This window comes from Carassius auratus, chromosome 43 (genome assembly GCF_003368295.1).
Source record: "Carassius auratus strain Wakin chromosome 43, ASM336829v1, whole genome shotgun sequence".
Lineage (NCBI taxonomy): Eukaryota > Metazoa > Chordata > Actinopteri > Cypriniformes > Cyprinidae > Carassius > Carassius auratus.
Genome location: NC_039285.1, coordinates 11,599,199 through 11,615,765, shown reverse-complemented (window position 1 = coordinate 11,615,765; position 16,567 = coordinate 11,599,199). Strand labels below are relative to the sequence as shown.

At 40.5% G+C, this 16,567-nt stretch overlaps 2 protein-coding genes across 2 annotated transcripts; both read left to right on the top strand.

Annotated features, from left to right (window-relative positions):
• The first annotated feature begins 11,555 nt into the window (after window positions 1-11,555).
• On the top strand, window positions 11,556-13,473 carry LOC113061275 (uncharacterized). Its single transcript, XM_026230310.1, has 4 exons — window positions 11,556-12,053; window positions 12,437-12,525; window positions 12,689-13,049; window positions 13,323-13,473. Exons 1-4 carry the CDS (start codon window positions 11,723-11,725, stop codon window positions 13,454-13,456), a joined length of 915 nt encoding a protein of 304 aa, XP_026086095.1. The 5' UTR covers window positions 11,556-11,722; the 3' UTR covers window positions 13,457-13,473.
• A 174-nt stretch (window positions 13,474-13,647) lies between these two features.
• LOC113061276 (serine/threonine-protein kinase pim-3-like) lies at window positions 13,648-15,124 on the top strand. Its single transcript, XM_026230311.1, has 4 exons — window positions 13,648-14,171; window positions 14,358-14,534; window positions 14,730-14,818; window positions 15,006-15,124. The coding sequence occupies exons 1-4, from the start codon at window positions 13,913-13,915 to the stop codon at window positions 15,015-15,017; spliced, it is 537 nt and encodes a 178-aa protein (XP_026086096.1). The 5' UTR covers window positions 13,648-13,912; the 3' UTR covers window positions 15,018-15,124.
• Window positions 15,125-16,567: the final 1,443 nt, after the last annotated feature.

Below are 16,567 nucleotides of genomic sequence, written 5' to 3'. Positions count from 1 at the left end.
TCCTCCACAACCTCATTCACTGCTCTCAAAGCATGCACCAAACGCCATTTTGATTTGTATGCATTAGCTACTAGCAATATTGGGGTGTTACTACAGCTAGTAATTTCAACAAACACTCCCGCTTTCATTCATCCCTCAATTGTCTTTTTGATTCCCTCTTCTGCTTCTGGTTTTGAAGGATACTGAAACTTTCTTGGTAGCTTAGTACTGTAATTTTCTGGGTATCTTAGCTCCTGGTTTAAGCACTATTCTAAATGGATTAGCTGACTTTACTAATCCCACATCTATGTCACGCTGAGACCATAATTCAGGTGGTACTTGTTTCTACATTTCTTTCTCAATTCAGTTTGTTTTGTTTGATGTTTTTTTTTTTTTTTTTTTTTTTTAACCTTTGGCTCAACTTTTGTATTTATAACCATTCTGGGGACTCCCATCATTGGAGTAGTATACAACTTTTTCTGTGGCTTCCCAGTTGCTTTTTTTTTTCTGCTTGTTTCATCATGGGGGCTAAGTCTTTAGAAACACAATCTTTACTTACAATGTAACATGAGGAATCGAGTTTGGCACTTCTAACCATTCATGTTAGTCATGGGAAGTAACTGAGTTGTCCCCGAGAATCCTACTGTCTTTATATATATTTTCTAGACATTGGGAAGTGCGAGGCATATCTTGGATTTAAACAGGTGTTTGTTGCCCCTGTATCAAGCATGGCAATAATGGGTTTTCCTTCGATTTTAACTTGCAGCATTGGTTCTTGATCAACATCACAAGATATCATTGGAAGCTGATTCCTCCCTGTAGGATTCTCTGGGCAGCCCTAATAGCATTGATCAGGTCCACGCCATGGGTTAACAGGGCCTGGAGGTTGAGCTTGCACTTGTCGTTGTCCATAGTTGACTCCTGGGGCCATTGGCTGGCTCTGTTGCCAAGGATTGATGGTGCAGTTTCTTCTACTGTGTCCAGGCTGATAGCATCCCAAACATACTCCTGGAGGGCCACCAACTTTTTGTTGATTGTTGTTAAATCTTCCTCTGCCACGTCCTTTTTGTTGTTGTCTTTTCCAGCTCCTGTTGTTTGGCTGCTCTGGCTTGAGATAGATGACGACTGGTGCCGGTACTTGTGGTGCATCAACTGTTCCAGCAGGCGGTGCCTGTGCTGCTGCGGTCTGATTTGCTGGTGCAGGCACATTCATTGTTACAAGTGGATTGACAGGCATCGAAGTATTGACCGGTACCATCACTGCTGAGTGGTCTTCCTTCTGCACTGCTTGGACCTTTTTCTTCTTATTTAGCAGCTCTTTTTCTTTGTCCTTCATCTTTAGCTCTGGTCTTCTGTGCTGTTCTACAGCATGGACCACATGGTCTCTGAACTCTTTATGTGACTTTGAGTTCAGACCTACCACATCTTCCAGCTTCACTTTCATTACTGCAGGCATGGCTTCCACAGTGGCAGCCCTGAAGAGTGCTGTCAGTACTTTTCTTGCTCAGGATCTTTTTCCAGTTCTTCTTTCCAGCATCTTAGTTTAGTTTTTTTTTTCTATATGCAGGTGGTGGGATTCTCAGTCTCCCCCATTGGCTCCCCCTTCAGGAATCCTGGATCAGTTTGCATAGGGTATTCAATTCTCAGAAAGAAACTCATTTTGCTTGAGGCTTGTCAACTGCTTGGTGGAGGCCAGACTGCTTGAGAATGTCTTGGAGGCCCCCAAACACTTAGCAAACAGGGCTTTGATGTCCCTTAGGGCCAGAAGCTTTCCAGTTGTTTCTTCTTCAAATGTTCTGATTCCATTTTCCAGCTCCTTTATGGATGTCTAGAAGACGGGAAACCATTGTCCAGATCTTGACTTGCCCAGGGAATGTACTGGGTGTGACCTTGCTTGATGATTATTGAGCACTCAAATTTCAGGGTTTCAGTCCTTCTTGATGTCCTTATTGATCCATGCTGCTCTTTTCCTCTTCGTCTGTATGCTTGAAACCTATCATCCTGGATATTCTATGTCTTGCATGACCAGTGCCCCGACTACTTGCTTATACTGCTTCCGCTGGACATAATCATATTGGCTTGGTTGTGATTGCTTTCGTTCATGTGTGCCCATCAGTTCGTCCAGCTCTTGTTGCAATGTGTCCACAGCTTGCTTGAAATCTGCTCTTATCATTTGGACAGTTTGTTTGAGATTCTCTCTTGTTCCGTTGCACCTTTCCTCCATCTCATTTAGTGCTTCTTGGGCTGAGTCAGCAGGCGTCACTGTTCTTTCAGGTGCATCTTCAAGCTCTTCTGCTTGATGGCTCCTCAATTCTTCATAAATTGAGGTTAGGTGTTTGTGGCGATTCTCCATTTCTTTGAGCATCTCTGAAAGACATCGAGATGTGTGTGGCTCACCTGTTTTCTCCTCCTCTCTGTTGTCCTTGGCCCCTCCTTTCAGTCCTTAGCTCCACCTTGTGGGCTGTTCTCACTCTCTCTTTTTTGTTTTGCTTGAGACATTGATGTTGATGTTATCAGCCCCTCTTTTTTAAGCTTCAGCCCCTCTCTCATGGCTGTGTGTGTATCTCTCTCTCTCTCCTGCTGTCTGCCATTCTCCTCAGCTCACTTCTGCTATTCTGCTCATTTATTTCAACATCTGCAGGTGCATCTTGTACTTATCCCTCAAATTCTATTTTTCCCTTTAAATCTATTTTTTCCTGTACTAAAGGCATTTGATTAACGGCTTGATCACAGGAAGGAGCATATGGAGGCGGCCTTTCTTCTTCAATTACATTGTTTTTATTGTCTCTTTCTTGTTTCTCCAATTTTAAAAATTTAATTCTATGTTGTTTTAACTTAGTCAATACCCATGATTCTTGTTCTCGTTTTGATTTATCATTGATCTTGTAATTTTTAAAGATTTTTAACAAGTTCTCTCTGCCCACCTTTTTGAGAGCTCCCCTATTACTTGTTTACAGGCTGGATTTTTAGAAACCAATAACTCTACTTGAGTTGACATCTCTGAAAGTCACAGTTATCAATTTGCTCAACACAATAAATTATTATTATTTTTCCCTCAGTGACTTACCTCTCTAATCCCAGCACTTTAATAGCTAATCTTCACCAGGCTCATCAGACGAGGATCACTAAAAGTATCCGACCCCTGATTTCCACCTGGACTTTTGCTGGGCGGAGGACTTATCACCTTTTATAGAAGCTGATTAGATTGTCTCAAATATTTTAAAATAATCACAATGTTTTTTCTAGTTTACAGTTTGAAGAGTAACGCAGGATCTATTGATTCTTTCCATTGCAAATTGCTTTTTGTCCGAATTGTTTTCTCCCATGCTAATTGCCTCAAAACTCCACAATCTGTGACCTGTAGCTGTCATTCCTCCTGCCCAAATTGAGTAAGTGAAAGATGGGGTTTACTCTATGCGAAACCCTCCTATCTTGAATATTCTAATGTTCAGTTCATCTTTTGACAATATTTTAAGTTTAATGGTTCCATAAAAGTCAATTAGCAATCTTTTTTCTTGTATTGATGGAATTTGTCTACCCCTTCATCCCCTTCTTCTCTTTTTCTTATTAACAACAACTTCACCCATTATTCTCTTTTTTATTATTTAAATAGATTAAGCAATGATCTCAACATTTGCTCTTCTATTTCTTAATCCTGGATAATTTCTACCAACATTTCTAACATCCATGTATAATAGTCTACATTCATCAACATATTCATAATCATCGGTATAATACAGACCCCAGACCCACTTTATGGTGAAAATATATATCCTTATTTTTATTTTTTATTATTATTACTATCCTGATATTTCATGATTTCCTAATTACAAAATATCTTTTTAGGGATTTGTTTTTTATTTAATAATAATGTTTCTAATATCCGTTATTATGACATGACTACACGCATAATGTTTGGGGTCATATTGACCTCAGCAGTATTACTGAGATCAAAGGATTTTCAAATGTTTTAAATATGTTTGGTATCTAATGTAATTTCTTAAGACTAAACTCACTCCCACACTATCTCTCACACATGCAAACACACGTACACACACACACTCTTTCATACACCCATAAACACACATAACACTTTCTCTTTGTTCTCTGTCACACACACAGCACAAAGTCAGACCAACATACAGGTTCTTATTCTCACATTTGTGCACAAATACATGCATCCAGACACACATACATGCTCTCTCTCTCTCCATCACACCACACACTCACAGCTGCTCTGTTCTCCTCTTTCCTGCCCTTTTGCTTTTACTCTTTGCTGACACTCACAGAGATGATTTCACTCTTTCACTCATACAGAGGTTTCTCGCATGGACACACACACACACACACACAGCTTCTCCTTCACTCCTACTCATTGCTTCCACTTCCTCCGTCATGCACACACCAGCCTTGGTTTCTGTCTCTCTTTCTCTCTCTCACTCTAGAAACGAAAAACCAGTCACTTGTTACTTTATCAATAATTGTTTCACAATTTAGATCACAACGTCGGTAACTTGGATGACCTCCAAACTCCCGATAAAGCCAGTTCTTTGAAATCTACTTTGTTCTTTCAACTCTTTATACACGCTTTATTTTCTAATCACCACCTTACTGCCTCCTCCTGTATTATTTTACAGTTGTTCACACTAGTTTTCCATACCATTGCAAAAATAAACAGCCACATAAAACATATAAAATCAGCACATATAGCTTCATGCAAAGCCCAGTATAGTTAATGTGGTTAGTATAGCCAAGCAATCAGCGCTTACAGTAATGTATCCAGCATGCTGCGCGCACACACAAATCTCTCTCTCAACATACAATGGACAGACAGAGACTAACACTTTAACTCTTTCCAGTCTGCAGACACCCGAACAAGCTGCCCTTCCCATGCGGGGACCCACCAGGGCCACACCCCCACCTACTTGGGCAGCTCCCTAGTTCCTAGGCGCCCCCACTTAGGAAGTCCCTGTAACGGGAATTCATGCCCCTCTTGGGCAACAACACTTAACACTTCATATGCATATAAACCTCTTTATCAACTTTAAGCAGGGACCCACCAGGGCCACACCCCACCTACTTGGGCAGCTCCCTAGTTCCTAGGCATCCCTACTTTTTTTCTCTATCTGCTTTTCATGGAGACCCACCAGGGCCACACCCCACCTACTTGGGCAGCTCCCTAGTTCCTAGGCGTCTCCACTTTTTTTCTAACTATCTACTTTTCGCAAGCGCAGCTTCTGACACCTGGAACCCCTTGATTTATACTTAATTAACTTTTCATTAAATTTAGTTTTCATTAAATTTAGTTCAAATTCAATACTTAAGTTTTGTTTATTGGTGAAGCCCTGTCCAAATTACCCCCACAGCACAGGCATGACCTTAACCTACCACGCAAACATTCTTGTGTCCAATTTAAGCAAAAATTGCTTACCTTTTTTTTAGGCGCCTTTAATTTTCAAGTAGTTTGCGTGGAAGTCAAGCCTCCTGCCCGCGACGGCTCTCGTGGAAACCGGACTTCAATCCAGTCCCTTCGTGGTCGCCAATTATGTCGTGTCTTAGGGCTGATGATGAATTTCTTCAGTCAAATAAATAAGGCTAAGGAGACGGGGTTCCAGGTGTCAGAATATAGACTTTATTGCTCAAAACAACAAAGCCGAGATTACGGCCGCCGCATCTGAATCTTCTGTCTGTCCATGCACTCATTTTATGCCTCTATCTCTATACCTTATTTGGTAGTTCCGGTTTTTAATTGGCATTGCCCGCCAAGTTTGCCACCCCTTATCGCTTAATGATGGAATTTGGCCAAATCAACAATTAAACAATCTCTCCCTATTGGTTGGCTATGGTCACGTGAGACATCCCTCCAAGTCTGTTTACCACTGATGTCAACACTTGGAAATCACCCAAAGTTCTCAGGGTTATTTTAGTTCACTGGTGCATTACAGAGGTCAGTTTAGTTCACAGATACAACTTATTGGAATATTACCAGGATCTGCCAGTGGGAGGTCTTTTATGTCCAATCCTGTTCAACACTACTAGTACTGCCCTATGGGAGGGCTTTTATACACCTGACCCTTTTCCTGACAACCAGTATTTGGGAATAACTCAGCATATTGATCAGTATATTGCTTTCTGTCAGAGTTATCCATAATATTATAAGTAAGATAATACCATATTAAGTAAATAACATAGAATAACACATTTGTATTGAGTAATACCAAAGAATAACACAATAAGAGTCAGACTCGCAATCGAAAGATTGTGAGTTCGAGTCTCGGGCCGGCAGGAATTGTAGGTGGGGTGCTCTCTCCACCCTCAATACCTTGACTGAGGTGCCCTTGAGCAAGGCATCGAACCCCCAACTGCTCCCTGGGCGCCGCAGCATAAATGGCTGCCCACTGCTCTGTGTGTGTGTGTGTGTGTGTGTGTGTGTGTGTGTTCACTGCTCTGTGTGTGTGCACTTCGGATGGGTTAAATGCAGAGCACAAATTCTGAGTATGGGTCACCATACTTGGCTGAATGTCACGTCACTCACTCACTTAAAAAGTTTTAATTCGCTTTAGTCTGTTTGTTTCCCCCAGATAATCAGATCGATTGTAAATGAATGCTATTCATGTTTGTTCGCCAGTATTAATACACTAAAAGATAAGCTGCAAAAAATGTTTAGACAAATAATACTTAAAGTTAATACAAATGTTAGAAAAGCCGCACGGACCATTTATCGGATCAGACCAGTGAAAGAAGCTGCTCGAGCTGAGCACACATCAGTCATGCGACAGACAGACTCCGCGAGAATCGTTTAAATGAACATGCAATTTTCTGTCATAAAAGGTAAAAACCCAGACGAAAGAAAAGCGTGCAATCTGCTATTTCAGCAAAAGTTTATACCAGTGCCCCAAATTTACATAACGTTACTCCTACAACAAACCTTTAAGAGGGGAGCGTAAAACAGAAGCCATATTCTTCTTAGCGCACCAGCACTAGTTAATTGTACTGTAAAAGTTTTTTATGATTTATTATTGAATATTGTTACGCATCTATTGGAATACCCTATAATTACAGCAGTTTCTCTTATGAAGCTAGATTGATTGACATGTTTTTTAAATGTGTTGTACTAAATGTGTTTATACTTGTGTTTTAGACAATGGACTTGTCGAATCGACCACTCAAGAACTCAGCAGACAGGAGGGTTGCCCTCCCATATTCTTCAGAAGGCGAGTGGATCCTTCGCAATTATGCCCAGCTGTCCGAGAAGTTCTCTCAGGAGGAGCCGCAGGTTTCACCCCAGAGGTCCCCACCATCGACCCAGCTGCCAGTGATCCCAGAAGGTCATCTCCTGGCTGTTACTACACTGGGGGAACAGGCAGATCCCTCCCAGAGTCCTGAGGCGCCTTCCACAGCCATCAGTCTCCCCAGGAAGCGAGTGAGACTATTTTCGTGGGAGTCAGCTTCGGAATCGTCGGGGTCAGAGTCTGCCCTGCCTGAGACCATACTCCCCCAACCCGTCTCTGACCCAGTTATGACCTCTGCACCGCGGCCAATGAGGAAGAGGAAGAAGAAGGGGTCTTCCGGTCCTGCGTCTCTGTCTCCTCCTGACCCGGCGAGGCTGCCCGAGCCAGCAGCGGTGAGCGCTGGCGTGCCCGAGCTAGCAGCGGTGAGCCCTGGCGTGCCCGAGCCAGCAGCGGTGACCCTTGACCCCGAACCGGCGACTAAGAGAACTGTTTCCAAGTCCAGTCGTGAGGGCGGAGGAGAGAGCCGCGGCCGACTCTGCAGCAGAAGCATTCCTACAGTCTGTCTCATCTCGTAAGGAGATGCCTGTTATAATCGCTGCCAATACTGTCTAATTATTTGTCTCGTCTTGTTCAGATCCTTCAAGTCCCTACCAGTCCTGTCTTGTCCCCAGACCCTGTCCGCAGAGATCCCGAGCCAGCCGCAGTTAGCGCAGTTCCTGACCAGTTTCTGTCTCCACTGATGTTGCCCCGTGTCCCGTTGATGTTGCCCCTTGTCTGGCTGATGTTGTCGAGTGTCCAGCTGTTGTCTCCCCGTGTCCAGCTGTTGTCTCCTCATGTCCAGCTGTTGTCTCCCAGTGTCCAGCTGTTGTCTCCCCGTGTCCTGTGACTTCTCCTGTCATGTCCTCTGTCAGTTGTCCTGAGACCACTCCCCACCCCTCACCACCCAGACCTGCCCGGACCCCTTGCCGTCAGCCTTCGTCCCGTCCTTCTAAGACTCCTAACCCACCCACCCACCCTGGTCTGTCCCCCATGAACTTTGTTGTCCCGCCTCCTGTTTGTTTTTTTTGATTTGTCACCCTAACCCTGCCGTTGTGTATTCATGTTTGCCTTTGTTGTTATTTGTCATGTCTTGTTGGGTTTTTTCTGGAAGCCGCTCCTTGAGGGAGGGGTTCTGTCATGATTCTGCCTTCATGTCCTGACTTTTTTCTAGTCTTGAGGCAGGATCATGACAGAACCGTGTTTTGTGTACAACCACATGGCCTTGTCTTTGGGCCATTCGCTTGTGTTGTCTCGTTCCCTTGCCCCGCCCCCCCCTTGTCATCCTAGTCTTGTCGTGATTGCCTTATCTGTGCCACCTGTTGTGTCTTAATTAGTTCCCCTATTTAGATCCCCTAGTGTGCTCTGTCTTTCGTCGGTTCATTGTTCCACATATACGATTGTTTACCATATTGTAAGTGTCTCTATATGTTTCTGTATCCTAGAAGACGTTGTGAGTCCTGTGTTTGTGTATCTGAAGTTAGTGTTTTTGTGTTAAGAGTTTTTGTTTATCGTGTTGAGCAAGTCTTGTTGAATCGTTTAGTCTCAGCCCTAGTTGTTGTTTTCCCCCTCGTGGGTTTTGTTTTCCCCTTTTGTATTTAATAAATCCTGTGTTTGGTACTTCCTGTCTGCATCTGAGTTCATCCCAACCCCTCCACACAACAAAAGGGTGGGAAAATGTACTCCCATTAGCCGCAAATATTGCCACAAATTTTCTGGAGGGAGTGAAAACTGGTTTAGTCTGTCTCTTAATGCAGATGATAGTGGATCCCCACAAAGACTGTAAAAATTTAAACTGTAAGCTTAGATTTTTTTTTTTTTTTTACTTGTCTGTAAAATCTCTATACTTTTGTCATTTTAAAGGCCTTCATGCAGAAATTGTCTTTAAAACCCTTCCTGCCATCTGCACCATACCCCACAAATGGAAAAATGGTGTGCACATCATACACGGAAATGAAGCGGTCCTTCATTGACATTCAACCTGTAAGTAAAAGCAACACTTTAAAATTACAGTGCCCTGTTTAGTCAAGTCACCTTTATTTATTTTGTATAAGACACGCATTGTAGAATACAAACAGTTCCAAGAAGAGATTTTTAACAAAATGATGACAGAATTTTAATGTATGGGTGAATTATCACTTTAACCAATTTAAATTCGCTATAGCTTTTAACTCATTTAAATTCACTCATTTGTAAAGTGAGGATCAGTGAAATATCATCACAATGCATGTTAACTTAACTTTTTTTTTTATTCTTTTAAGGCTGGCACTAATTAGTGCTGTACTTGAATCACGAGCGTCCGGAGAGCAACTGGGGGTTCAGTGCCTTGCTCAAGGGCACTTCAGTCATGAGTATTGAGGGTGGGAGAGAGCACTCTTCATTCACTCCCTCCACCTACAACTCCTGCCAGCACCGAGACTCAAACCTGCGACTTTTGGGTTACAGGTCCAACTCTAACCATTAGGCCACAGCTGTGAACTATATTAGCACATTTCTGTGTTTTGATATGAATATGAATCGACACATTTGTACATCTTGAAAATGTCAGTTGTATTTTTATACGTTCTTGTACATTTAAATAAAATATTTTAAAATATTTGTAAATGTGTTTCTTGCATATCAATATAAAATCTTTAAGTTACAAAGTTTCAAAATATGGTTGTGTTAAATAATTTTTTATAAAAATACTGATGTTAATTAATATAAATTAACTCAACGGTTTGGTAACTTTTAACCCAATGGGTTGGGTTGAAATAACCCACAGATGAGAAGGTGCTATACCAACCGTAGCTGGATTACAAGTTGGGTTATTTTTAACCCAACATTTTTTAGTGTGAGGATTATTTGGGGGGTATTGGTACTTTATTTCATGCAAAATGTAAACTGATTACTTGTACTTTTACTTGATTACCTTTCTGAAGAAAAATACTGTACTTTTTACTCCATTAAATTTTATATTAACTTAAGAAGTATTAATTTTTATTTTTTTATTATATCTCGAATCTGAAGAAGCATTTTGAGGCATTTTGTAGCTGTTTTTTTCCCTCAATAAATAAAATAAATCTCTCTCTCTCTCTCTCTCTCTCTCTATATATATATATATATATATATATATATTGTTCATTTTGATATATTTTTAAGCTGTTTTGGTATAGAGATGACAGCTTTTTTAAATGAAATGTTACAAATTTCCAAAAAGTGTTTAAATGAGCCCTGTATGTTATATTTATTATAAATGATGTTTAGTGATGTATGCTCTTATCAGAGTGGACTTTTTACACCCCAGGATATTTGCGATGGTCATTATTTTTCAGTGTGATTTTTGGTGAATTGTATAAAAAATAAAATAAAATAAAAAACCCTGTGGTAGGTTTGATCCTCAAACACCACTGTATCAATTATGGTATGAATGTATGCAACCAACAACAATCAAATAAAAAACACAAAAACATACCATCCTATGTAAATTCGTAGATAATGTCAAGTGAGATTTCAGTGATATTTTAACCACTGAAGTAGGAACTGCCCCCGGTTTTAATTTCAGAAATCTGGTCACCTTACTCTATCTACCTAGAAAGATAGGCCTAGATAATTATAAGAGTTGCATTTATATGAAATTTAAATATTTAAATTCATAAAATACATTTAACAGATACATTTTGTTTCATATGGTGGGCAACATGTATTTCTTTTCTACTTAAATTGTGAATTGTTTAACAATTGTTTAATCTGGGTCTTTTAGTTAAGCTAGAGTTTACTCTTGTCATTGAATGATAGGCTCCTGGGATTCATTATGATCCCAGTTTAAAATATTAAAATCAGGGGTCCGATTCACGAAAATCATCTTAAGAAATATGTAAGAAAAATAAGTTAAGAAATTTCCTAAGATAAATTCTAAAGAATAATAAGTTCTAAAGAAATGCGATTCTTGTAAAAAAAAAATCTGATGAAGAAAATGACATGCATTATCGAATCAGTGCTGGTTCTTGCTGAAGACTCGTTGATAAACTCGTAATAATCACAATAAACGCGCATGTTTTTGAATAAAGAGCCTGTCACGAGATGAAGTGTGCGCGCGCTGCATGTGTGCTTAATACCGCCAAAGATTATTCATTTATTTGTTGGCTTAAATTAAAAATGAACTCCCTGTCTGACTTGTTTTGTAAAAAAATAAAAATTCGTGGAAATGCAAGAAAATTGCATACTTTTTTCCCCTTACGTTAAAAGGAGAACATGGCAGTTAAGAATATTTTTTTCTTAAGAATGCTTCGTGAATCCGGCGCGAGCGGCGTGAAAAAAAAAGGGCGCGCGGGTTATCGTGACGTCACAGAAAGAATTCGATTTCGTCGTGACGTCACAGAAAGAATTCGATTTCGTAGAACTTATAAGTCCAAGAAATCATTTTGTGGGTTTAGTAGCAGTGGTGAGTGAAACTGAGCAGTTATTTTCAGCGATTGTTATCGATTTTGACAACAATGTTTCAGCGACCTTGTCGAGTTCATCCGTTGACGGAGAGTCAGGTGTGTGATCTCAACACCCCCCCAAACCCCAGCAGCAGCACAGAGGAACAACATCCTCATGAGAGCACTGCTGATGCTGCTGAGGGAAACGACCAGGAGAGGAAAGTGATGGAGAAAGGGAAGAAGAAAAAGAAGTGGTGGAGGTTGTCTTCTTTGTTTGGAGCTGTGAAGAAACATCTGAAGCGCAGCTCGAACCCAGTTCAGGGTGAAGAAGAGCTGCAGCAAGAGCAAGAGCAGAGTGAGGGAGTGAAGAACCAGAACCAGTGTAAAAACAGATGCAGTGATGGTAAATCAATGATCAACTCATAAGAATATGTTACACAGTTTACTGAAGCTCTGTACTTTACATCAAATGCCATCATTTATCCCTGGATATCCATTTTTAGTACATTAATCTAGAGGATAGATTATAATAGCTTTCTTATTTAGTCTTCAATACCCTTTTCCTATCTTTTTAATGTTTCCTCAATATAGATAAGTCAAATCAGGGGAATCTTAAATAAAAAAATCACATAAGCACAATAATAAATAAAGAAATTTGAAGACTGATCAAGGGCAAGATCCAGGATATGTTTAAAAATAATTCTATGAGATTATATATGAATTAAAATTGAATAATACAAATATTTGAACTTTTAGGTTAACTGCAGTTGTTTCATCTTTTAACAGACTACACTGTCAGACACAACCTCGTGAGTGATCAGCTGTGTGAAGGTGGATTTGACGCTGAGGCGACACGTTTGAAGGATGACCCTGAAGTAAGTAAAAGATGAATGAAAACTTGCCTAGCTAACAAATACATTTAGTCCTGTCTTATCTTCATCATTTGGTTATATAATTATATTTAAATTAAGTCAAACTACAAACTACATTTGGAAAAGAACTTTCACCTTACCGTTGTAAAAACTGTCTCTCTTTTAGCTTGGATCTCCACAACGTCTTCCAGATGAGAAGGATCTCAACATCCTGGCAAATAGAGGCCCAGATAGCCACGGATGTGATCTCAGCACCCCCCCAAACCCCAGCAGCAGCACAGAGGAACAACATCCTCATGAGAGCACTGCTGATGCTGCTGAGGGAAACGACCAGGAGAGGAAGGTGATGGAGAAAGAGAAGAAGAAAAAGAAGTGGTGGAGGGTGGCCTCTTTCTACGGAGCTGTGAAGAAACATCTGAAGCGCAGCTCGAACCCAGTTCAGGGTGAAGAAGAGCTGAAGCAAGAGCAAGAGCAGCAGAGAGAGAAAGTGAAGAACCAGAAAGAACAGAAAGCCAGATGCAGTGATGGTAAATGACATGAGCATGACCAGTCATCATTCATACCTACACATCCATTACTAGGACATTCAGATCTTTCATCCAGGAAATATTAAAAAAAAATAGTTTTTGTAATTTTATATGCACATAGTTTAGGGATGACAAATAATAACATGAACATATTCATTGTAGTCTCTACTGATGTAAATGTTATCATCTGTAATTTAAGATTTTTATATAAAATCAAATGGAATAATAACTATAACAAATGTTTAAAAGTGCAGTTGTTTTATCTTGTAACAGACTTCATTTCCAGCCACTACCAGCTGGGTGATCTGCTGGGTGAAGGTGGATTTGGTTCTGTGTATGAGGCGAGACGTTTGGAGGATGACCTTAAAGTAAGTGAAAACTTGATGAAAACGCATCTAGCGAAGTGATTTTGCCCCGTCTCATCTTTATACTCCTGTGATGTCATGCTATTGTTTGCAAGGCCTCTCAGTGTATCTTTTTGTCCTGGTTGAACTTAAATTCAATTCAACTTTACAAAACTTGTCTGTATATATTTAATGGTGGCCTCTTCACAAGTTAATTGTTGTTTGTTTTCTTGATCAGGTGGCGGTAAAATATGTTAATAAGACCGAAACCTACAGGCCAAGTTTATACATTGTAAGTAAGATGCACTCTCTCTGTTCTCCTCTCACTAACTAGTAGGAAAACTGGACTAAGTGCTTATTTGGAAAACAACTTCTATCTTACCAACGTCTTTCTTTTAGCCTGGATATCAGCAACACGTTCCACTGGAGATCGCCCTCACAATCCTGGCTAATAAAGGCCCCAGAGTGCCAGAGATCATCCAGCTGCTGGACTGGAAGGACTACAATGACCATTTCGTCATGATCCTTGAATGTCCCTCTCCTTGTGAGACTTTGGAAGACTTTGTGGGGCGTCAGGGTGGACGTCTCAACGAGAGCTTAGCACGGCGAGTCATGATGCAGGTGACTAAAGCTGCGAACGTGTGCTGCCAGCGCCAAGTGTTCCACCGTGACATCAAACTGAGCAACCTTCTCATCAACAACCAGACACTTGAAGTCAAACTAATTGACTTTGGGTGTGGGGACATTCTGAGGACAACTGTCTACATGTCATACTCTGGTATGTACTGTATCTAAAAGCTACAACTCTAGTGACGATTATATTATGAGTTGACCAGGCGTGAGTCACCAAAACAACAAGAAGCACCTGATATATATACAGTAGAATTACGTCACTGTTACAGTCATGGATCTCGTCACTGTTGTGAACCGAACTTGCGCATCTAACAAAATCTTTTTCTTCCAGGCACAGCAACATACGTCCCTCCTGAGTTTCACATAAAGGGAAAGTACCACGGCAAGCCTGCGACGGTTTGGTCACTGGGGGTTCTGTTATTTAAAATAGTGGCCGGATATTATCCAAGTTTCTTAGATCTGCACATGCTCAAACTGCATCTCTGGTCCAGAACTGGTCTGTCAAATGGTAAGAGTTCAGTTATCATTTTAAACATACAAAACAGGGACAAGTAGCTTTCTGAAAGATGGGGTTAGAAAATGCATTAAGTTTTCTTGATTTCTGATGCCTGAACTCAGATCGTACAGCTAATATGATCAGTAAATTAAAGCATGTGTTAATTTTAAAGTAATATTCAGGTGTCCCTCTCATCTTTCTGCACAGAATGCTGCAGATTGCTCCGCGCTCTCCTGCAAATAAAGCCAAAGAACCGAATTCAGCTGGAGGAAATCCTTTCCCACAAGTGGTTTACGGTACTAAACCTAAGATCACCTTAAAATAATTTGACGTTTAACATTTTTCTTTTCAATTTTCAAATCAAGTTTTCTCGCTTTGCTTTTATTGTTAGATTTAATAAGTTGTATGTTTTACCTTATAAAATGTCATTCGTAGTGTATTTTCTCATGTAATAATACTGTATTTGTTTCTGTTTTGTTTCAGGCCACCACATAAGACCACCTGAGAAGTTGTTGTATCTTCAGCTCTCCAATGGTTCCTGCAATAGTTGCAGCAGTATCAGAGGCCCAGTCTACAACGTCTGTCCCCCGCAGTCCAAAACATCCCAGAGCTGTTTTAAACTAGAATATATATTAAGTTAAAGTGTTATTGTCATGTTAACGCTTTAGGAGTAGTGGGATGTTGATCAGTACTGGCTTGGGATGGGTGTCATCACGTGTCTCAACCAATGAGAGCATTTGTGGTGGGCCTAAGACTGCAGCAGCTCACATGAAGTGCTCACGACTTCATAAGTGGGAAACCCAAAGTTTCTGTTAACACGTAAAGGCAGCAGAGAAGTGCTCTCGCTCAGCACAGTGGAGTGCATCGATTTGTTTTGAGTCTTTTGGGAAGCGGTAAAACACGGCCCTCTCACAATACACAGAAATCTGCTGAAATCATCCGTGAAGCAGTTTTCTGTGTAGCATCTCTGCACATCATCTGAATAGAAGTTTAATATATTGTGTATATTTAATTTTCTTATTTTTGGCACAGCCTATAAAGAGTATGCCAGACCTACAATTCACTGCTTTTTGTATGTTATATAACTTTTATGTGAAAAATAAAATCTTGAATCTTGAATATATTGTTTTACAGATCTATCACATTTGTTGCTCAGAAATGTTCACACAATCACGCTGCATGTGTTAGAAATTCTGTGGTCCTCTCACACTACATGTGCACCACACCCGAACTGAACTGAAGCGTGCTCTGGCCCACCTCTTCCACCCGAGCCGGGGCCAGCTAAACGAACCGCGGCACGGAGTGATCACACTAGATACACCCTTATTCTCCTGCATCCCACCATACCTGTCAAGTATCCCGTTTTGGCCGGGAAAGTCACGTATTTTACCCTTCTTTCCCGCCGTCCTCCCGTATTAGTATTTTCCCGTAAATCTCCCGTATTTTATTTTTTTTAATTTTAACCTTTGTTAATAATAAAATAATAATAAACAATGTAGTAGCCTGTCGCGAGGGGTGTGTGAGGTCAGATGACATTGAGTTATAACGCGGGAAAAACAACAACAAAAGACAAAACAGAGACTGATGATGGATGCTACGATAGAGAGTGAAGGCACAACATCCCAAAAAACCAAAACCCTTGTGTAAATACCGTGATAAATGGGACAGCGAATTTACTTTTTTAAAGAATACAAAGTTTGCCACGAATTTGTACAACAACTCACTAAAAGAGTAAAAGAAAAGTTATGTGAAATGAAAAGAAAAACTGTAAAAGAAAAGCAATATGAAATGAAAACAATGTGTGGAATGAAAATAAAATGTAAATACAAAGACAAGCAATGTTAAATTAACAGAAAATATGCAAATAAGCCTTTAAATAAATGCTCTTCATATATACCCTTTTGTGTTTTCGTTTGGGCTATAACACCTGTCTTAAAATGTAAGGGATACTGGAGCTTTGTTGGGGTGGTGGTACTGCTCGCGGTGGGCGCCGGAAAATTTCCCTTATTTGCAAACCCAAAACTTGACAGGTATGTCCCACACAC